Raw genomic sequence first — 23,558 nt, forward strand, 5'->3', positions numbered from 1 at the left:
TAATGTTAAACAATCGAACGCTGAATTATTCATCAAATTTTACTCGTGCTACGCACGATGCCCATGAAACGGACATTTCTCTTAATAGATGCAGTCTCGTTCCTTCTTCGTAAACCTAATGCGTTCGCCGCGAAGCACGTCAGAACTATTTCCGGTACGGATCATAACGGAGCCGAAGTGTAAGCATCCGAATATCCGTAGACTAACGATTGCGATAATGTTTCAGTATGTTTATCATATTTTACTCTCTTTCATAGAACTTTGAATTTTAATAGCTCCAAATTCTAATATTTAATCTCTTTTTCTTCTTCTTTCAAGTAATACACTTGTTTGTATTTTATGTAAGAATTTCTGGGCACAATTTTTCGAATTTTTATGCGTGTCAATTTTTTCTTTCAATTTTTGATTTAATGCACGTAAATTACGAATTTTGATAATTCAAAATTTAATGTTTGTATTTAAGCTTATTAAAATTATAGATATAGGAATTTTAATATTATTTTTCGCGCAAAAAATGTGAGTTGTTAAAGGTAAATTTTTTTCATCCTATTTTCGTTTCATCCTGATCGACAATCTTCTCGATCAAACGGATTAATCATTTGACTTCAATCGTTTCAATCTTTTCCACGTGTTCAACACGTTAATTATTATTAATCATACATAATCAAATCCTGAACAATTGTTGTACGGATTTGTAAATGCAACAATCTAATAAATTTACATGGTGCTCTCCAATTTTATCACTCACCTGATAAGGATAAGCGGCCGGCCTGTAGTAACTGCCGGTGTTTATAGCCGGGTAACTCTTGCTGCTTCCACACATAGAAGCCATCTTTCATCGATTCCTTTTCTCCTCCACCACCGATTTCTTGCTCCTCTTTTTTTCGCTCACGTTCGTCTTCCAGACAATGGGATCGTATCGACGCTGTCTCAAACGTTTCGAGACGTGTTCATTGTTGAGCTTTACAGTTCCTTTTCTCCCCTCCGTTTCCGCTCGAAAACGATTACACACCGATTGTTTCAGAAATAGACACGACGAAATATGTTTCGTCTGAGACGACACGCCTTCGCTCGAGATCCTTTCTATCGAGCATAGACCTACGATATTTTCACGTTTCCACCAAGGTATTCAAGGTCACGGTGAGCACGATTTTTTTCACTGTCCAGAACGGTCCCGTTAAACACAGTTCCCAATATACGTTCATACGAATTTCTTCTTTCCCTTTTTTTCTTTTTTTTTTTTTTTTATTCTTTTCCTATCTCTCGGGATAGAGGGATAGCCGTAAGAAACCAGTTCATACTTTTCAAAGCACCGGTTTCAAATGATCTCGAAAAATTTTCAATCTCATTTTCATACGTTCCAAACGATACTCCACTTTATCTTAGAATCTTCTATATCTATAATCTCCGATATTATTTAATATTCAAACTTCTCTTATTCCTCGAACGACACCTTTCGATCCTTCTTTACATTCGACGATCAATCGTTAAATAATAATTTTCCATTCAAGATCATCTATAATGGAAACCGAACAATTTTCGATCCGAAAAATCACCAATTTTCGATCCGATTATTCTGATATGTAACGAATATGTATTATCAATATGTATAATCGACCGTATACGATAAAAAGAGCGGTAAGTTGTATGTAGCTCTCAAACTGATGGATAGCGGTTTCTGTGAGAGAGAATCGAGAGACGAGGCAGAAAGCACGCGGCACCACGTCCTTTCTCCGAGACGGTTGACCACCGACTGACAGTAGGGGATCTTCACGCACCGCCGTTCTTCATCTTCATCGTTGCCGTTCGTGCGCTTATTCGACTACTTCTTTAAGCTGGGACGGGTCAGCTTTGTCGGTTAAGCTTGCCTTCACGCTGCCTTTACTTTTTGGCGGGTTCTCGTGGGAACCAAACTCGGCTACCACTTTTCTTCCCTTAATTTTCATCGCTCTACCCATTCCTCTTCTTCCTCTCCTCCTCCTCCTCCTTCTCCTCTTCTTGGAAGGTTCCTTTCTTCGTTCCCTTCTCTTTATTCCTCTCCTTTCTTCGTTCCATCTTCGTTAGTTCTCTCGCGGTTCGAGAGTCTGGCGGGTTCGTGCCTCACGGTCTGCGTGGCAATTTGTTCCGATTTCTTTGCCATGTTTGCGACGAGAATCGACCGATTATCCGCGAAAAAGTAGTAAGAGATTCCGCGATAGTGTTTAGTTCGATGTCCCGTGTAATGAGAAAATAGCGTCTCGATGCCGATGTTCGTTCCACTCGTTACACGGAGACTTCGATATATATATATATGTATGTATGTATATATGTGTGTAGTATATGCGTAGAGATCGGTGATTTCAATGCGCGCACGTGACGTGTCTTTCGGGCGTTGAAATTCCTGGCTACGTTGAGGAGGCTTTTGAACGTTACGGATATTTGGTTTTGCGACGAGTAGATCGAGTGGATATTTATTTGAATGATAAAAGAATCTGAGGAAAGTACAAAATATTTGAATATTGGATTATCGTGCACGAGGAGAATGTTTATTTATTTATCGAAAATTTAAATTTATCTTCTATTTAAATTTAATAATCGATTAAGGAAAGATGAAAATTGCACGATTATTTTTTTAAATAGGGAACAAATTTTGCTGAATTTATCTTTAATTCGTATTAATTATTATTATCATCCTTTTAAATCCTTTTTTTTTGAATCTTTCATTTCATTCAATGAACGGCCCCAATCCCTCTAATTCCAATCTACATATTCTGCTCTAATTGCAATTATCGGATCGGTGTTTATACGTACATATAATATACATATAATAGAACTGGATTACGCGATACAATAATAATCGGTGCTACTGGTTGATTAATAAAATGCAAAAGAGGCGAGGTAACAGTACCTGGATAACTACCACTATTCGTGGATCTCCAGGTCCAGGATCTCGTTCATTGTATTCAACAACGATCGAAACAGTAGGTTACTATAATTTCTCTACCGTTTGCTGCAAAATTCTTCGCATTATAAACGCCGAGTAACGTTACTCGAAACGCAAGCTAATGATACTCGTTACTCGACCCTTAATGAAACGTGCCGTCGTTTCGACTATGCGATATCGTTAACGGTAAAAAATTTTCCACTCGCGAAACTTCTCACGCTGGACATCACGTAGAAGCACGTTGCCCTCGTTACGTTAGTTAGAGAATCTTTTATGTACTTTGATAAAAGGAAAGTAAAGGGTTAAAAATCGCTTTAACGTAAAACGACCATTCTGTGGAAAAAAGAAAAAAATTAATCCCCAAGACTAAGATAAATCAGAGAGCAAAAAATGTTATCGCCGCTCTGATTTATTACGTTACCAAGGGTACTCGTATATAAATTACGAATAATTTCACAATGATTATACCCGTATCGTGATTGCACTCTTGGAATCGATTCGATCGAGCTACGAAAAGTGCATTAATTAATTATCTTAATTATCGACTGAATATAAAATTTGTAAATCGATACTGCGCAAATATAAATTAACGATCCGTGAATAGATATACTTCTCGATACGAAGGATCCACTTAGAATCTAGAAAAAAGACTTCATTGAAGTATCATCTTCAAATAGATTGTATATACGTAATGGATAGTAAATAATCGTTGAATAATTGATTAAAGTTATATAATAATGTTTGGAAAATGGTTGAACACATTGACTCTATATATTTTCTTATCTCTACGTATATATACGTGTAACAAAAGAAAACGGATTGGAAACGGATTTAAACGGGAGCCTAATACATGTATGTAAACATTAGAACGCATTGCGATGGAAACAATGTGGAGAGATCGGTGAATCGTGGCTTCATTGGTTAGTCGACTTTCCCACAGGGAGGAAGGCGATCACGAGGCGTGTACGCTCGTTCTTCGATACCGGTGCGTGCTAGATTTAGAACGTTTACGTGTACACGGTGATTAAGATCGTTACCGCGGATCGTTGTCGAGCATTTTACCACGGATCTGCATAGGCCTTGTTCGCGAATCGATAAGTCCGAGCTGTGAGTCAACTGTGCATGCATTCGGACCAAGGTAATCTATCTTTCTCTTGTTTACCATCTAATCTATCTTGTTTTACTGTTTCGTTACGTGATGGAATTTGTCGTTTGAGGATGACAGAGGTAGTTTTTCTTCAGAGAGTTGTCGATTATTATTATGTTCTTCTTTCGAATATTTGCTCGATGTTAAGTGGTTCGATGAATGATTCTTTTTATTCTTCGTTTTTTTTTTTTTCTTTTTTAATATTTTTTTGAAGAGGAAGGAATTATGCGAAAAGTGTTTGGCTTATTCGAAATTGAGAAAGAGAAATAATAACTAATTGAAATAATTTTTAAACAGATCAGATTATTTTCTATCGTTCCTTTGTTCTTCCAAATTGAATGATGAAAGAAATAATTATTGTAATAATCGCAAACGAAAGTTGTTATATTGTACAAGTTAAAATAGTTTAATATCTACTTTACTTTTTTATTTTCATTGTTAATCAAAGATATCATCTATAAAATCTTTATGACTACGTAATTTAATACTCGAATTTTTTATTATTTTAATCTCGATCCTATAATATCCTTATTTTACTTTTCATTCCATCATTACAAATTATTTTCTGCACACACCCCAGCACCATCATTATTCGCATAATGATCGTCCAATTAAGAGCAACGCGTATTAAAGAATCCATTTCACGTTCCCTTAAATATTTCATCAAATATTTTCACATAAAAACGAGGAAATACAAATTACGCGTATCACGTGAATGTGTTTGCTCGCGAGCCAGTGTTTCCCAGACCTTGGTCGCTTAACCTTCGATTTCTAAATAGCGTAATTGTGAAATTTCTTTTGCAGCGTAAATTATGCATACGATACGCGTTCAAACCAGAATAAAAGCGTAACGTGATCGGTGACTCGCGCTTTCGATACTGAATGAAAATACTTGCACGCGATATCATGATGCATGTTGTTACGGGCATAATGTGATGGAACGTAATGTTACGCGATACGAAAGAGAAAACGAAAGAGTTAGTTGTTCTCGATAACTCTTTTCTCGAGAGCAAAAGTTTTCATCTCTGGAGTTTACACCCCCCGGGTAAAATTTGCTATTTCTCTTCAATCCTTTAATCCTCCATAAATAAAAATCTTTCTAGTCAAATTATGTTATCATCGTTGTTGTTGCGCCTCAATCTTTTACGCGAAATTTCTTCTCCCCTTTATCTTAATTTTAATTCAAGCCTAACGGTACAACAATGAAACTCTCTCATAAATCTTTCAAGATCGTTCTTAGCTATTAGTTTCATTCTTGTCGGATAAAAAGAGACAGAGAGAGAGAGAAAGAGAAGAAAACATTGCTTACACTAGAAAGGAAGATGGTAGCAAAAAGGAAGCCCCCCCTCCCCCCCCCCCTAATTTGATGGCGCGTGTGCGTGTCGCGTCGTTAGGAAATAATTATTGCTACATCCTAAAAGGATTCGCGATAACGAGCTTGATACATTCAGCCCCTGATTATTTCGTCGAATTGCATTTACGTGAAGATGGAATCGAGGTGTGTGCAAAAAAATATGGCGGCGAGGAGGGTGATTTTAATTAGTATTCGATGCTTCGTTGAATCGTCGTCGTCGGAGGTTGGAGAAAAAAATTGCAAACACTTACTTTGCATGATTATTCGTATGAATGCATCCTGTTCAAATATCTTCATGCTGATTAGCTACAACGATTGCTAATCGTGTGTTTCGATTGAGTTTTTCTCGATTCTTTCTTGCTTTCTTGTTTGAGGAAATTTTCATCTTTTCGTTACGATTCCATTCGCACGAAATGGATTACCTTTTTAAATATCGCGTATTGATAGGAAAGCAATAAGCTATACTAGAAAAGGAAAGGGAAAAACAATTTACATCAAGAGTTCCATTTTTACGAATTACCTACGATCTTCTCTATTTTCTCTCTCTCTCTCTCTCTCTCTTCTACGTTTTATTTTTCTCACGAGTTCACCAACATCGTTCCACCTATTTTAATCACTCTCGTTCTCCCCATTACCTCTACATTAAACCGAAAAAAAGGCGCAGTCATTAGAAGATACACAGCTCCATCCCTCCTCCATTGTTTTACAGTAACGAAACGAGGCGTACACGTTGCGGGTTAAATAACAACGAAATACCTCGGCCCGCGTATCCTAAGGGAACAAAAGTGGGGCCCGGTGGGCATTATGGCGGGAAAAACGGGTCAGAATGCCAGGCGGAATTCGTGCGGGCGCGTTCCGTCGTACCGAGAGTCGGCACGCTTAGAACTTAGTAAATAAACGAGAAACACGGTGTATATAATTGGGGAGGAAGATGGAAAGGTGGAGGAGAGGCGGGTAAGAACGCGCGGCGGGTGCGTGGATAGGGGTCGGTAGAAAAACGATGGACGCGTAAAGAGGGGAAAAATGATTTCGCCTTGGTAAAAAGGATTTCGAAACGAAGAGGCGGTAATTACGGCTGAGCGATCACCGAGTTGTTTCGAAGATGAAACGGAAGGAAATTAGGGTATTTGTTACCGATTATTGCGTTTACTTTTTGGGGAATGAGGGGTGAAATGAAATCGAAGACGATCGATTTTTTTAAGTAAATTTTAATCGATCATTTATTTATTTCTTAGGATTAAAAACGTTGGAACGTTTGTCCTTTTTTAATTTAGAAAATAATTTTTTTGAATTTGCTGTGAAATATATAATCTAATTTGTCAAATTTATTAGTTAAAATTGTTTATGTATTTTATTTTACTTTTTTTACATAATTAAAATAATTATGCCATGCAGATGAATAGTCAGATATAGAAATGTTTATTTTATTAAGAAAAACTTTGAAAGTAATGGGCGTAATAATTGGTATAAATATTCTAAATATCGATGTAGAGGAATTGATTTATATGAAATTACATGATTTGCTTTCTTCTTGATGTTATGTTAATAAAGAAATATTTTGTCGAATCGATTAATCCAAATTGTAAATTATATTTTTATAATTATATCGGTATACAAAAGAATATCCAATAATTTCTTATTATTAGAAATTGAAAAAATTGTGTTTCATCGTATATGATAATTTTTATTGTAATCCTTAAATTCCATTATTCATCATGTCTCGTTTGATTTTTACTTTCTCTCAAATATTTGAAAATACAAAAAACTAATTCAATGAGTATTTAATATAATTCAATGAATAAAAAAATTAAGGCACAAGGATGATTGTTATACGATACAATGTTTAAAAATATCGTTAAAGTACTCGAGACAGAATTAAAATTACGTATTATCAATCGTTAAAATATTTGATTCGATCGCGTATCTAAATTCTTAACTTCTGAATCGAATCTCTCGAGGCAACTGGTATCTCTCCATAGTTGATCACGATCGCCATTCGGGACCCCCAAGCTTCGTACGCCGCTGTCTGTACATTGTAATTTTCCTTTCTTGCCAATTAAAGGCTTAAGTGCCGCGGCTGGATAATAAAGCTCGAGCTAGCCACGGCAACCGGTACGACTAGCTTCTTCGATGTGCCATTTCTCTATGCATCCAGGAATGGTACTTATTTGCGACGAAGCCGAAGACGAAGGGTTCACGCGATCCGCGTTTTCCTTGGAAGTGTCGTTGAAGAGTTTGGTATTTGATGAGTGTACAATATTTCTGGTTAAAAGATTTATGAGTATTATAGAATTTTATTACTACGTTAACTACGAGAAGAATAATGAAGAATCAGAATATTATAGTTGGATATTTTTTTATTCGAATAGGGAAATAAAATAATTTTTAATTGAAAAGTTAAAGATAAAAAAAAAATAATAGAATTTAAAATAGTCTTGATTTTGATTTGAAATAATTGAAGAAATTTAAACGAATAATAATCAAAATACTAAGTCGAGCAAAATACAATTATAATTTCTTACGATTTCAGAATAATAATCATTGCACGTATAATACAGAGAATATTATGTTTGCATTGAAAAATAAAATCTAATAATTATTTATTATATACAATATCTTTTAAATTATCATATCAAATTACTCAAACGAAGGAAACAGTTTTATTTCATATCGTATCTTACTTGTTATACATAACTGCCTGTGCCTCTCATCTCGTAAAATAAATCATCGATAATTCCAATATTTTTCATACATCCCAAAAAAGCACCACTTCAGATAACTTTGAGATACACTTTCGTTCACGTTGATACATTTATAACGATGCTTAAAAAAAGAAAAAAAAAAAAAAAAAAGAAAAAAGAAAGAAAAAAGAAAAGGAAAGCTCGGTACTCGGTGGCTGGTGATTCATTTTTTTCCTGATCGGATGTTTGAACAGCTAACAGAAAGAAATTAATCGAGGATTCTGCATTACAATCACGGAATGGCCACACAAATCACGGGGTCTTGCAGTCCCTTTGGATAGGGGCCAAAAAGTCGTTCAGCGTATCGGATGCTCATTCAGAACGCATCGAAACGCGTCGATAAATCATACACTTCGTATAAATGACCCTCACGTAGGTCCGACGAATAATAAATTTTTACGTCTTGCATGGATCTTTTCTTGCGTCGTCATTGGCAAATGAATTTTCTGCCAGCTGTTCGATATAACGATATTTTGCTCTTCATTAAGGAAGGGCAACGTTTATATCTTTTCAGCTGGATGAAGATAATTCATCCTTGTAACTTTTGTGGAAAGCTTTTTTTTTTTTGTCGTTTATTGGCACCGATGACAATTAAAATTATGAGGGGAGCCGAATAATAATTAATAAAATAAATTGAGAACAAGTTAATCGAGTGTGCGATTCAAATATGAACAAGTTTTTTAAAAATTGATAGAGACTTTCTTCTTAATTATAAGAACAAGTCAAGAACAAGTATAGATATTTAATGAATTTCTGAGAAGTTTTATACAATTATCTAATTATTCTAAAAATTTTCTATAATTGGAACGAGTTAACAATTGTTTCCAATAATTTGTTTCATGTGAAATGGATAAATTATTATATGCATTCAGATAATAGCATTACACCAATTCATAAAAATATGGAAATATTTAAAAAATTTAATAAACCGAATTTCTCAAGATTTATAATGTTAAAAGAGTTGTATAAAAATCTGTTGCAACTTTTCTAATTAAATAATCACCTCTTTTAAATTCCTCCCAACGATTATTTATTCGAACAATTATTACCAACAATATGTCACGATGAGAAACGAATCACCTACACCTAAAAATAAAAAAGTAACTTCAACACCTGTCCAAATATATCAATTCAATTTTCCACTAATCTCTCAAACTTGGACAAATCATCATCCATCACTCGACTGAGTCTTTGAAAAATCACCTACCCATCTATTAATATAAATTTCTTCCCTTTATCAACTACAACGTACCCGTACGTATGAAAAATCGCTTTCACGCTTGCAACCTCGAATTTATTGCAATTTTGCTACCTTCTCACGCACACACATTTAACAACATAAAAGATAAACACATCTTTAAAACACGTAACCTCCACAGGCAAAAATGTCGCGTTATCATTTTTCTCTACATTGTGCCGTCATATTTATGCCAACCTCGTGGCCACCCCTCAATTTGTCTTTTAAAATCGTCGAATCGTTTCGAGGGGGCCGTGCACCGCCGCATATGCATTCGCGATTATTCACTCTGTTGCAACAGGGCCGCCGTAAATAACATTTTTATCTTCGATACTCTTCCCTGTTAAACGAGCCCATCGAGATAAAGCCCTCCTCCCCTTGATAGATATCCTCCACCTATGTCATAATGAATTCTTTTTTGCGCGGTGGCTGTGTGCGCTCTTTCGAACGATTTCTTGGTACGTCTCCGCCCTGTTCGAGTCCATCCCTGCTTCCCGACATCCTCATTATTATTATCATTAACTATAAAAGGGAGGGAGGGAGAGAGAGAGGAAAGGGTTACAGCGGTTTCACACTGGTTATTCTCAGGAGATTGTTTTACTTACGGGCTTCACATGATACACTTAGTGCCCTCTAGCGTAACGATTTGCCAACTAATCGATGTTGAATTTAAAGTTTTAAAATTATAGATTTTTTGCTTCATAATTTTGCAATTTTGGGGATAGGATGTAAAATAAGAATGATTTGAATTGTAAAATTTGTAAATTTTATTAGGAGACTTGTTGTTATTTTTACGCAAGAGAGCTTATTTAATTTCATCGTGAAAATGATTAGATGCAGTTGATTTCGAAAGTAATCGAAACTTTCTGCCAATTAAGCATTCTATTTTTTTTTTTTTTTTAAATAGTTGGACAATCAATTTAATAGAATCATACAATCGTCAAGTGTTTGGAAAACTTGTCTACGAACAAAAATAAAAATTCGTTCGAAAGAATTGAGAGAAAGAAATTTTTCTCCGAATATAAACGATACGTTTTTAGATGAAATTGTTGCGAGACCAATAAAATATCCAGTGTGAAAGCGCATTTAAAGGAAGGATGGTAGCAAAATAGAGGGCGGTGATGGCAGAGAAAAGTTGCGCGAGCTGGCTTTCGCTCTGCTTGCATTCGTAACGCGAGAATTATCGATCGCCGCCGAGCATTGCATCATAAATTACTGTTTTTATCCGCGGGCCCCTATTTCGGGGCCCCTTGATCGCCCTCAACCTCTCGCGCGCGTTGGAGATTTATCTGGAATATTAAAAGTCGCTTCCTGCCTCGCAACTTGACGTTCCTCCATTTTTTTCTGTTCGATTATTATTCCCCTGGATAGGTTGGTTAAATAAATTTAATTGCTGGTAAATCTGCGATCAGATGGCAAAAGCTGATATGCTATATTTTTCATAAAAATTGAGGTACATTCTTGTCCATAAGTCGTACTTGATAATTTTAAACGTAAGATAATTCGTTTGTTGTTGATTATATTTGATCAATCGTGAATTTTTTTTGTTTTGTTTTAATAAAATAACGCGAATATTTATTTAAAATTTTTGTCGTAACAATTGTTTTTTCTTTAATCTAATTGCAATAAAATTCGAAAAAAATGAAAATATTGATGTACTATTTATATATGTATCTATGTATAATAATAGTTTATCGACTATTGTAATTTTTCAAAGACGAAGAAAATTTTGTAAAATTGAAAAAGAATGACATATCAAATTTTGCCATTTTGAGAAAATTTTAATGCTAAAAAATATAGTGTATAAAAAACTTATACTTTTAATCTGATTCGATAAACGCTTCTTCTCAAAACACCTGTAACGCAGAATGTTTAAACGAGACAACTTCCTCCATTTTATCACGCTTCAAAAAAATTTATCTGAAGTATTTGAAAACTCGTTTTTGATCGTGCACCTTTGTATAATTCCGAACAAAATTTTTTTATTTTTTTTTACAGTAAAGAATTTAAGATTGAATACTAAAAATCTTTTTAATTACCTCGTAAATATCCAGAATGTGTTCAGGTGTAAGAAATTTTTTTTTTTCTCGTGCGTGTCGAAGATTTATCTGCAACCAATCTTTTCCTTGCTACCATGTTCAGTCGTGCAATTTCAACTTTTGGCTTCAACTTCATTAGGATATACATTTTCATTAGTGGATAAATATTTTCATATCAAATTCAGTAAAGATTTAATTTCTTATATCGTAAAATCTGACGTAGAATCATCATTTTCATATACGTACCATATTCTTTAGTGAAATTGAAAATAATTATTGAGAAAGTATCAAAATTCACGATACATTAAAAATGATACAAATACGCAAATATTTTTGTTAATTTAAAAAAAAAATGGCATCTCACATAACTTTCATTTACCTTTAAAAAATCTTTATTTTAAAAACGTATCTCGAATATTATTCAACATAGTCAATATCTTTGATCAATTGTCGATCAATTATCGAATTAATTGTTAAACGAAGATCGTGTCGTGTTTGGTTAAATTTCGAAATTTGGAGGATACTCGCCGATCGGCAATCTTTTCCGCAAAATGGAGCCCGGTTAATGACCACGATCGCCTTTGGGCCGTTCGCTATCTCAGCTCGATTTCGCGTTTCACCGTGCCATTATCATCGCGTATCATCTCTCTCTTCGTGTCGAGAGAGTTCGGTACACGCGAGAATTATCGACGCTCGTTGATGCACACCGCTGTAAATAACAGTTTTTATGCGATTTTTATGCCCTACCGTTTACCCTCGCGGCCGGAGATTTATTTGAAAAATTTTTATTCGCAAAATAAAAGATGGACGAAGGAGAATAAAAAAGGGGAGGAGGCTCAACCCTCTTTCCCGTTCGAGGTTCTTGGGCGATGGGCGAGCATCTGCGTCGAGCGATTTTGTGCAAGGAATAAATTAAAATCATCTGTTATCTTTGAATGAGGAATTTATTCGTCATTTGCGAAATTTGAAAATGAAAGAGACGAATAAATTTCGACTTTTCGTCAATTATGATGTGCAACGAATCTAAAGAATATTCCATTTAATATAGAATGGAAAATTTTTATTATTCTTATTCCGAAATCAAGGAATTAAGATTACGTGCTCAAATGATCAATTGTTCGAGTTATCATTTTCTCTCTTTAATTCATCTTGCTTCAAAATTCTTTTGATTCATTCGAAGCGCGCGTCATCAATATTTAAAGTAATTATTTTAAATAAATTATCGTTTCAAATAAGTTTCGCCCAAAATTAACTTCGCCTAAAATAATAAAAATTTGAATAAACAACGAATAACAGAAAAATGGAATAGAAATCGAGTAAGATTTCCTTCGTTCGTTTATTCGAATAACGGCGAACATAAAGCACTCGTGCTTGTACTTTTGCCGTAGGTATACCCCTTGCAGCCGGCTACGTGGTGGAATGCGTTAGTGAACACGCCGGGTGGGTGATTTTTGCAGGGCCGTACCGGACCCTTCTCCTCTATCTTTCCAGTTAAAATATTCGCGATTGATCGCTGGACGTTTATAATATATTTCCTGCACGACGAACGCGTCCACGATCGATCGATATTTATTCAACGACAAGCGCAAGAAATATAACTCAATTTCTAATTGCGAGCGCGGATCGAAACTGGGGATAGGGTTCGCTGACCGTCGCGATTAATGTATTCCATTCTTGGCCGCGAGAGGTCTTTCTTGTCGCGATCACGTGATCGTTCGGGATTCGAAAAGGTTTTCAGTTCGTGCACGAAAAGTTTGTTTCTTGGTGAATTGATTGATTTTAACTTGATAAAGTTTAAATCTTGCATTAAATTGAAGTATTCTAGTTTGAGTTCGAGATTGGAATTATATTCGGGTAAGTTGAATCGAATAATATTATGTTATTTATTAGTTAAGTGTTAATACATCGAAGTCGAACAATTTAACCTATATGTTGACAACTGGATATTTGAATATTTATTTCTATGTTTTTTTGTGGTAATTTTCTTTAAAAATTTTTCGAATTGTTATATTTTGGATAGTTTTAAGCCGATTTTTATTATAATATTAAAAGTTTATGTGAAAAGTTAGAATACCGAAAATAAAAAAGTATTAGGGAAATTGGAATAATGTAAAATACAAAGTAGGTAGTAAACATAAAGGTTAATTTGAAGCGAAAAAAACAAGACAGCATAAGAATTGTTTTTATAATTTATATTTTATAAATATTAGAAGCAATACGGTATACTTAATATTGCAGAATCCAGATACTGGTTTCGTCTTCTGATCTTCGTCATATTTACGTAGATGTAACACTTGTGTACAAGAATTTCCACTTAACGAAGATCCATCAAAGAATGTACTTAACCAGTTTTCTCATGTAATTGATTTACTTCAGGGAAAGACGAAGAAGAGTCGTTAAAATCAAACGACTTGTCTATCGTAAGTTGAAAAATCTAAGAACATTTCGAAAGGAAAAGAGTACATCATGTTTTTTTAACGGAATTGTTTATAAACTTAATTACTATATAATTATACAAGAGGAAGTATTCCTCTTAATAAAATGTGGAATATAATATAAGAAATGCTATAAAGATATTCATACACAATCTTGTTATGATTGTTTTGAAGTAGTTAATACTATATAATAAAATAATTTCTTGTTAAATAGTTAATATAATATATCTTGAAATACTTTGATGATTTTGCGAGTTTAGTATTTTTTCATTGAATAATATGATAATTCATTAATTTCAGTCAATTTTTATTATAGCATATTTATTCCAATGCTTATTTGTTTTTATTTTTTCTTTTCTTTATCTCAAGGTATATCATTTCACTAATTACATTAAAATTTTTATATAATAGCTCACATAATGTGAGTTATTTTCGTTTACTTCAATAAATTTAAACACGTTATTTTTCTTTTATTGCAATATAAAACAAACTATCAATTTTATCCAAATTGAACTTGGATACTTCTACTAGTAACATTCCTTACTAGTATTCTTTCTAAGTAATAGTATATAATTTACTTATTTATCAACTTTAATTGGTAAATAATTGGTTATTTTAATTAATTGGTAATTTGAGTTACAAAATAAAAAAGTATCACTTAATCTAAAAGATAAACATATTATTTTTATATTCTTACTTATTAATATCTCCTATTAAAACTTAATTTATTTATCACTTATCATACAACACTCCTAATAGAAATTACTAGGATAAAATCCATCTTACGCTCCTGCTCCTCCAAAATGAACCGTCTCAAGGGTCCCTCGTTTACGTTGCACTGTTCGACAAGAAAATTTGCCTTCGAGGTTGAACCATCGCGTATCGCGCTTATACGTGTTCACATATAAAACTCGTATAGACACGGGTGTGCATAGCCAGCCACCGTTGATTTATCGGTCGACATTTTTTCGAGGGATTTTTATTACGTTTTGATCCTTTCGCGCATACATTTAGCGAAGGATGGTCCATGCCAGCGCGTGGACACTCGAATCGCCCTGCGAAATCTCCCCTATCCTCTTTGCTTTTCCCAGAAATCTTTCTTCCTCGTTTTTCAGTAATAAATTCGCGTAATATGTGTATTATGAACTTATTCGTGATAATAATTTACAATAACGGTTTAATAAGAAAATTTAAGAATTAATCGGTACAATTTCAAGACTATTTGACAGTCATTGATATCTAATTGGTAATTGATCGGTATATTCATATCAATTACTGATTAAAGATTATAGGAAGTCATATAAATTTTGGAATATATTTTTCGACCGTAGATTGCAGAATAGAAAAATATATTTTATATTTATAAATATAGATGAAAATAATTGATTCATATTAGTTCATATATAAGTAAAAGAGAGGAAGCGATTTTGAATCAAAGAATGATGTTAAATTTTAAAAAATTAATAGGGATGGTGGATGAATTGAAAAATAAATATTTCACGTATGCATCACGTATACATTATTTTTACAAGAAACATATGTCTAATCTTCGTTAATACATATTTATATAGTTTAAGTAGAATATTCATGCACAAAAGTGTAATGTATACAACTGCATTAATAATATGATACATATAATTGTTATATATACATGTACAAGTTATAACATAATTTATAATCGTTATAAATTAATTACAAATATAATCGGAAATATTGCGTAATAGAGCAGATATTACATGTTTTTCAAATTGAATAAGAAAAAGATCATTAATTTTAATCAATCTTTCAATCATGATGAATCTTTTTTCTCTGGAATAATTATTTCTGATTGAATCTGTCAAAATTATCGTAATACAATCGTTATATAAATATTATTTTTAACGAGACAAAGTTCATTGATAAACTCTTCATCGTCAGTGAATTTTTCTAGCAATCGCGTCGATTATCCTTTGATATGTAGCACTGTCCAAGCCGCAAAATGATTTATCTCGTGGAGAGATGGACAATGCTCTGCGTCTTCGTCTTCGTCGTCGACGTAAAATATCGTCGAATTCATCGTCTATTGTTGGAGGATTAACCTTGGCGTAATAAAGCGCCGCGAAACCGCTGTAGATGAGGAGAGCTGCAGTGGCAAGCTGTTGAAAAGTTCGCGTTCAATTATCAATATTTATCGTTAATAGAAAACTATCAAGAAAAATTTCTATCTCATTTTTTCACGATCAATTCTTTTTGATGAGTGTCAATGATCTAACATCAAACGTTATTTTAATAACGAGATTTTTTAAGAGTCTCTTTTTATGGAAAATGCTCGAAAAGAATTCTCAAAGAATTATTTTTTATAATCTTAGAAAAGTATTTAATAAAATTTCTCAATAAACATCTTACTTTCTTTTGAGAATAGTTTTTGATCTTAATCTCGGTTAAACTCGACACGAATGAACCATCAGAAACCACACGCAAATAGGAAGTGATAGGATAGCATATGGAGAATGCACTATTCTATAAGTGTTTGTTCTATAGTAATGCATTTGGTTGGCGCGTTTTTGCGGTTTTGCATCTAACTGTTGTTAGCTGTTTTCACGTTTCTCTTTATTCAACTGAAATTATATTATTACGTATTTATAATTGTTATTACTTTGGTTTTCGTTTGTACATATAATTAAATGAAGACATTTTTTTGCTGGAATTTTGAAATATTCGCACTATCTTTGTGTATTTTAATTTTTGTAATATCAAATGAGACGTTATTTTCTAATATTGTTTAAAAATGTTTTAAATATATCCTGATATATGATATTTTTATCCTTTTCATAGATAGAATATCATATTTGAAATTCATCGAAACTTACTTGAAATACAGCCCAGAATTTATAACTTCCTTCGTTTATCAAAAAGTCATAGTAACCACTCCAATAATCGACTTTTGATCTCATGGATTTCATATCGGATTCTTCCTCTTTCATTGCATGATGATCATCATCATCGTGGTCATCGTGGTTATTCTGATACATTGATCCGTGATCCTCCTGGTAACCGCGTCGATACATTCTCGGATTTCTAATAAAAAAAATCAAACAGAAGAATATTCGATTATATCATTAATTTAACGATGTCAATTAATTTTTATGAAAAATACGAAACAATTCTTCAACGTCACAACCTGTACGTTTGAACAGCAGTGCCGATTGCAGATGTGTCGTCATATTTATCGGATTCCGGAAGTATATCAATCTCGTCGAAAGTCGGTTCACTTGTTACATGAGAAACGAAAACAAGTAGCAGAAAATAGTGACACATTAAATTTGTTTGTACTCTATCTGAAATATAAAAGATTTCGAATCATTTAAAAATAACATACTCCATTTCTTACTCAGCTACCATATTTTAGCCGAGTCGATACACAGTTCAGAAAATAAAAATCCCCAGTATCGAATCAAAATTTTCAACATTACATTGCAACTATTTGAAAAACTCATTCCAAAAATAACAAAACCTATTATCCTAAGTATATTGTTTTGAAGAAATTCAAAACTCGCGCATAAAAAATAAAAATTCCGAAAATCGAGTCACATATCATTTCAAAAATCACAAAACCCATTTTTACTCAGAAAAATAAAATAATTGCCAATATGGGGCGAAAAGTTATCTACCCATAATTTCAATTGCTCTTCACTTGTTTCCAAGGAACCTCGATCGCTCGAAAACTACCACGTCTTGTTCCTTTCATTCGTGAACACGTGTCCATACGCGCACTGCTCTTCTGTTTGCCCTCACCGATTCATGGAAACGAAAAAAACGATTCACCACCGGCCGATACGTAGATACGAACGTTCATTCCTCGGGTTCATCGATCTCGAAATGCCACACGTCTCTTCTTCGAAGCTTTCGTCCACGTTTTCGAAGTTGTCAACACCGAATATCGGTCGAGTGAACCGTCTGTGATAAAATCTAAGGAGAGACTGAACGATTCGTGGGTCCAGTTCAAACATACTGTTCGGTTACCGGTAACTGTATCACGAGAAACGTTAAGCAAATCCAGCGTGCAGCGCTAAAAAGCCCTAATTGTTACATACTTACTCTTACGCATCCTCGTGTCGTCGTCTACAAAGATTTCAGATAAAATTCGGTTTTGAGATTAAAGATCGTGTCTTCGATCGTGTCCACCCAGACGGTTCTATTATCGCGTCGTTGAAAAATAATTCACGTTATGTTTGATTTTTTAATAAGATCGTTGAATCGATGAGGCGTACGGTTGAGATTTGTTGGCTGGGATGAAGGAGTTAATTTAGAGTGGGCGGATGATGTGTTTGTATAGCGTTCTTGTTGCTTTCATGGTCGATTCACGACGATTAATCAATAAACGATTAAGTTCAAAGTGATGATATTGTCTCGTAATGATTTTGTTGAATATCGATGTTCCATATTTAGCTCTTTTAATAGAATTATTGAAATTTTCGATAATTTGTTAAAAAATGCTAATATATTGGATTGTGTTTGTTTTAAAAATAAAAGCAGTCAAATTTTTTTAAATAAAATAAAATCAAAAATTAAATATAAAATAAAAAGATGAAGTATAATATTCGTAATAATTATTCAATCAGATATACATAGACGCAGATAAGAAAACTGATTAGTACACATACGAGAATATTAATTTAACGGATTTTTTTGATCTCGATAAATTTACGTACAGGTGTAAAATGAAGTTGAGTGTATCCAATTATAAATGTTATATTTATAAGTAAATTAAATTTAAATAGAATAAACATTTATTGAAAAACCACTGTTAATGGACACTTTAGATCTGATTTTTCAAACTATATATATATATTTTTTTAAATTAATTGAAATTTAAATTTTTTAATAATTTAATCATAATAGAATCTCAAGTCTTAGAAATCTTCTAATGTATATTTGAAACTAGGATTAATATCAAACAATTTCATAAACATAAAAGAAAATTCGATTAGTAAAGCGTTAATTCATTATTAAAGTTCACAAAGTAATCATTATAAATCATTCGTGAATCCTTTGTCAATATCGAAATTCAAAAATTTCTATTCCCATGTGCACATCCAATTTCTTTCCAGTTATTGAGATAAAAGCACGGTAGCAGCCATGGTTTGGATTGTCGTCATTTTAGCCAATTTGAACGTTTAGCCGTTTCCTGTTGCGATCACTATTTAAACCGTGAAAGGTGCGTATCGGACGGAAAGTTTCTTTCAGGAAGAATGGAATTTTTGATGTCATCGTGCACGAACGCATGCTCGTGGATGGTATCTAGGCAAAGAAAGCATTATGTTTGGGTCAGTTAGGCTGCGTGCATCCTCGTACGGTTATTAGGTGAGGCGATTAGCAAGTTCTTAAGCGAGTCCCGTTGAAACAATACTCTAAACCGGCGATAATTGCGACAGATGGTTTTACTTGATGCTCGACTTTTTGCGTCTTATGCTCGTTTGAACGCATTTGCTCTAACCGATTATCTTAATACTCTATAAAATTTTATATCTAACATGAACAGGTGTTTTTCGTATTTAAATTGGATTTTATTAAGATAGAATTGTTATGTTTACTTTATTCTCGGAATGGTATTTTAGCTTTGATTATTTGTGTAATATTTATATATTATAGATAACAGATAGACAGAGAAAAAAATTCTCATTTGTAGTTTCTTCTAATGAATAAGATCAAGATTATCATGTCGTTCCAAGAAAAATAAAAGTAAATCTAAAACAAGCTTAAAGCGGGTATTCATTCGAGACGATCTATCCTTTTTTGAACAAAAATGAATATTCGTGTGTTCTTATTGTATGAAAAATGGAACGTACGTATATAAAATTCGCGAAAGTGCGATACGAAAGGATGATGATTCGTATTCCATGTACGAAATCATGGAATCATACGTGGAATGAAAGCAGGGATGAATCGAAAGGGCGTAATTGGTCAATAGGAATGCGAGACCATTAGAATTCTCGTGCCGTTTCCAGTAATTCTTTCGATTTCGCCGATACTGACAAATTCCGGCTCGTTATCCCCCCAAAAACTTGCGCCACCGCTCGTCGCGCGATTGTAAGAAGCAGTCATAACCGAATACGCTTGTTTCTCAGGAATTTAGGAATCGATCGCGCGCCAAATGATCGCAGCCGCCATTATTATTTAAGATTATAAATTAAATTTTATTCATTATTCGACTGAAGATCAGGCTTGGATAAATTTGATTTCCCCGAATGAGGATAAAGAATAAAGTAGAAAAGTAATTTGAATGAATTTTTATTAAAGTAGTTTCTTTTGAAGTGATGAGATTATGAGCAATTTCGCTCTTGTAAGAAAATATGTACTTAGTTGGAGAAAATTTATTATATTTATATATATTAAATTTCGCTTAAACAAATTTTGTTTTTTGAAGGTAGGATTCATAACGTAGTAAAGAATTGGCGTAAATTTTCATTTTTACTGTTACGATTACCTCGTATATATTTATGAATAGCGTGAAATTATTCGTACACTTTTTATATAAATATTACATTAAATATTTACAAAAAACTTAATATGTACACGTACAAAATTATTGCTCGTACTGTAATACGTACACCTTATTTATATTACTTACTAAAGTTATATTACAAACAAACGGTGGATGTGTTGTCGAAATTAGAATTCCACGAACTTAATTTAACTATTGCGAGCGATTTGTGTATATCGTCAAAACATTCACCAATATCATAACATTAGATCGTGTAATATGTTCAAAAGTAATAAGGATTCATTACACAATATATATATATAAAACTCGTATCGCGCGATACTCATTTTCCAAATATAGAGTATCCCAAAACTGGCTGCAACTCGTGATTCAAATCATTAAAAAATCTAAAAAATTTTTCCATACTTCTCGGCAAAACTCTCGACACCCTGCAACGCTTCACCCGCGAAATCCCACCAGCTGAAATCGTTGTACGATCTACCGTGATCGTGATTCACAGCATCGGCCAAATGCGCGGGGAACGTGATCTTGTGCCTTGCGATGCTCTTCAACACCAGGGCAGCGATGTATATGATGAAATAGATGCTGAAATACAGTGGAATGTACCAAAGCTTCTTTCCTATGTAATAATAAGAGTATGGCCTCTTGTTGAGCCTCTGATCGTTCATTTCCGGTTGTTCGGTGTGGTATTCCGGTATGTGGTCGTAGATCACCTCGTGATGATGGTGGTGGCCGTAAGAATGGTGGTCGTCGTATGGCGGATGATCCAGATGGCCGGAATACTCGATCGGTTTCGGTGAATCATTGTTGTAAGACGTGTCCGGCTGATAATCGGAGTAGTCGGAATCGTGGGACGCCATGTAAGAATCCGGTTTGTAGGAATCTGGTGGCTGAAAACGATCATTTGCGCGGGTTTAAACTGAGATTGATCGGCTTGGAATTTTAATTACAGTACGGTGGATGTTTGAAGCTTGATGAGTGTGTGGTGGGTATTATGTTGAAATGACGATTAAAAATCTGATTTGGTGAAGATTTTTTTTTGGATCATTGAAAAGAGGATTGATGAACGCGATGAGAATTTGATAACGCATTGAATATTTAATTCAATAATTTGTATTCGAATTATTCGAATTATACTTTGTCGTGTAGGAGATCGAAATCATATACAAACTTCAACTTGAATATCTTATCCCTCTTTACTGTCACTTCTTATTATCATCCGTCAATTTCAAGGTTTATTCGATTAATTTCCCAATAATGTATACAAAGTAGTTGAAGAGAGAGAGAGAGAGAGAGAGAGAGAGAGAGAGAGAGAGAGAGAGAGAGAGAGAGAGAGAAGAGCATGTATTAAATTTCAAAAGCAAAGTAGAGTATTTTGATGTTCGAAGAATGTACCTTGTCACTTATCTCAGAATCTCCGTAGTCGTCCATCGACATTGGCTTCGAGATCGGTTTGTCGCCGAGGTAATCTGGCGGTTTCGAAATCGGCTTACTGCTTAAGTAATCTGGTGGTTTATAGTCGTAGCTCTCTGAAAACGTTGGCTTAGAAAAGTCGAACATGCTCGAAGATGATGGGCCAGTTGGTGGACCGCTTGGTGGGCCGCTTGGTGGGCCGCTTGGTGGGCCGTTTGGTGGGCCACTTGGTGGATTGCTTGGACGATTGGCAGGTTTCAAGTTTTCCTTCATATCGTTCGATGGTTCCTTGTTTTTGAAGCTAAGCGGCGATGGATGATACCTGTCCTGAATCTGTTTCTTTGCGTTCTTTGTGTTCAGTTGTGCTAATAATTCGTGGTCCAATGTTGTGTATCTAATTATAAATTAATATTTCGTATAGAGTAAATAGTGTATTTCTTCATGAGTATTGTGAAAGTTTTTGATGAAGTTCAGTGAAGTGAATTGTTGAAAAATAAAAGAAATATTAAATCAGAATATGAAAAATATATACTTGATACTGCGTTTACATTGTTTATTTAATTTTTAATATCGTGACGCATTCTTTAATATTTGATTGCAAATAATTAAATCTTCAAATGGAATTTAAAAATTTTAATTTTATAAACATAAATCTTTCTTACCTTCCAACAGAGGGATAATTAACCGCTTCGCCATTCTTTAGATTTTGAATTTTCGGTGAGATGTATACAGGTGACATAGTGATAGCTATGTTCTTGATACTCCTCGATTCGCTTTGCGTTCCATTGCTTCGTTGCAACAAATCGGAAGAAAAAAAGAAATTATCTAATTGAAAATAGATTACTTTTGTATTTGGAATATATCTTGAAAATTTGAATTCATTTTTTCACTATGTCTTTTTAAAAATTATCCAATCGTAATTGTTATTAACTTTACGAAAATAATAGAAAGGTTAAACGTTCTTCGTTGTTTTCCAAAACGATCAATGATCTAACCTGAAGATCCACGGATCATCGTTCCTCGCGTCCATGTCCTCTTGACCGTTTCTCGACACTTTCGCATATGATATCACTTGAGGCAAGACCGAGTGGATCGACAGACTTGCTAAAAGCACTGAAATTAATGCGCGTATCATCTTCTTCGACATCCAAAGATGAATGATCAAGGAACTTCGCCTCGTGTCTTCTATATACACTCGTAACTGTATCTCTCGAGCTACTCGTTGCTAATTTATTGTCCAACTCCATTTTCACCTGTTATTTATAATTTTCTTCTTTCTTTAATCTGAAAAAAATCGTGTAAATTTTGAGACAGAAATTCGAATCGATTGTCAAATATTTTATATATTTTTTTTTTAAAGAATTGTGTAGGAATTGTTTTTCGCTTTCGTTTTTGAATATTCAACAATTCGTTCAATTCGACAAAACATTGGCCGTGCGGATGATGGTGCTAATGGGACGAAACAACAAGACTTGACAAAATTCTTCTAATCTGTTTGGCAAATTATAACACACCGTTACGTGGTGGCCGAAGTTTGGAATCGAACGATGAATGGTGACCTTGAGATCATTGCTGAAACTATCAGAAACTGTCAGAACTATAAAACACTATTTACTAGAAAATTGAAATATTTTTATGAGCAAATAATATATTACGAATGTCTAAATTATGAATAGGTACTTTATTATTTGACGTATAAATAACGTGAAAAAACGTCGCTATCGTGCTGTTGAACGAAAATATTTTGCGATGTCTGAAAGAGCGTGTATTCATTACAAAATCATT

At 33.8% G+C, this 23,558-nt stretch overlaps 4 protein-coding genes across 8 annotated transcripts in view; 1 reads left to right on the plus strand and 3 right to left on the minus strand.

The window, feature by feature from the left end:
* LOC100863974 (uncharacterized) overlaps positions 1-1,758 on the minus strand; it is a 50,589-nt gene extending 48,831 nt beyond the window's left edge. Inside the window, exon 1 of the mRNA XM_086911499.1 lies at positions 749-1,758. Coding sequence (XP_086767625.1) covers positions 749-832 — 84 coding nt within the window. The 5' untranslated portion in view covers positions 833-1,758. The remainder of the gene's footprint in view (positions 1-748) is intronic.
* LOC100872343 (1-acyl-sn-glycerol-3-phosphate acyltransferase alpha) overlaps positions 1-23,558 on the plus strand; it is a 50,163-nt gene that overhangs the window by 23,340 nt on the left and 3,265 nt on the right. The gene's annotated exons all lie outside the window — the stretch shown is intronic.
* LOC100864200 (uncharacterized) lies at positions 15,775-17,838 on the minus strand. Its single transcript, XM_003695650.4, has 4 exons — positions 17,527-17,838; positions 17,037-17,193; positions 16,726-16,933; positions 15,775-16,011 (listed from the first exon to the last, which is right to left on the minus strand). The coding sequence occupies exons 1-4, from the start codon at positions 17,528-17,530 to the stop codon at positions 15,790-15,792; spliced, it is 591 nt and encodes a 196-aa protein (XP_003695698.1). The 5' UTR covers positions 17,531-17,838; the 3' UTR covers positions 15,775-15,789.
* On the minus strand, positions 20,318-23,435 carry LOC100872579 (uncharacterized). Its single transcript, XM_003695637.4, has 4 exons — positions 22,769-23,435; positions 22,436-22,561; positions 21,756-22,167; positions 20,318-21,250 (listed from the first exon to the last, which is right to left on the minus strand). The coding sequence occupies exons 1-4, from the start codon at positions 22,918-22,920 to the stop codon at positions 20,747-20,749; spliced, it is 1,194 nt and encodes a 397-aa protein (XP_003695685.4). The 5' UTR covers positions 22,921-23,435; the 3' UTR covers positions 20,318-20,746.

Source organism: Apis florea, unplaced genomic scaffold, assembly GCF_048593485.1.
Source record: "Apis florea isolate Af1SG1 unplaced genomic scaffold, ASM4859348v1 contig_3305_pilon, whole genome shotgun sequence".
Taxonomy (NCBI): domain Eukaryota; kingdom Metazoa; phylum Arthropoda; class Insecta; order Hymenoptera; family Apidae; genus Apis; species Apis florea.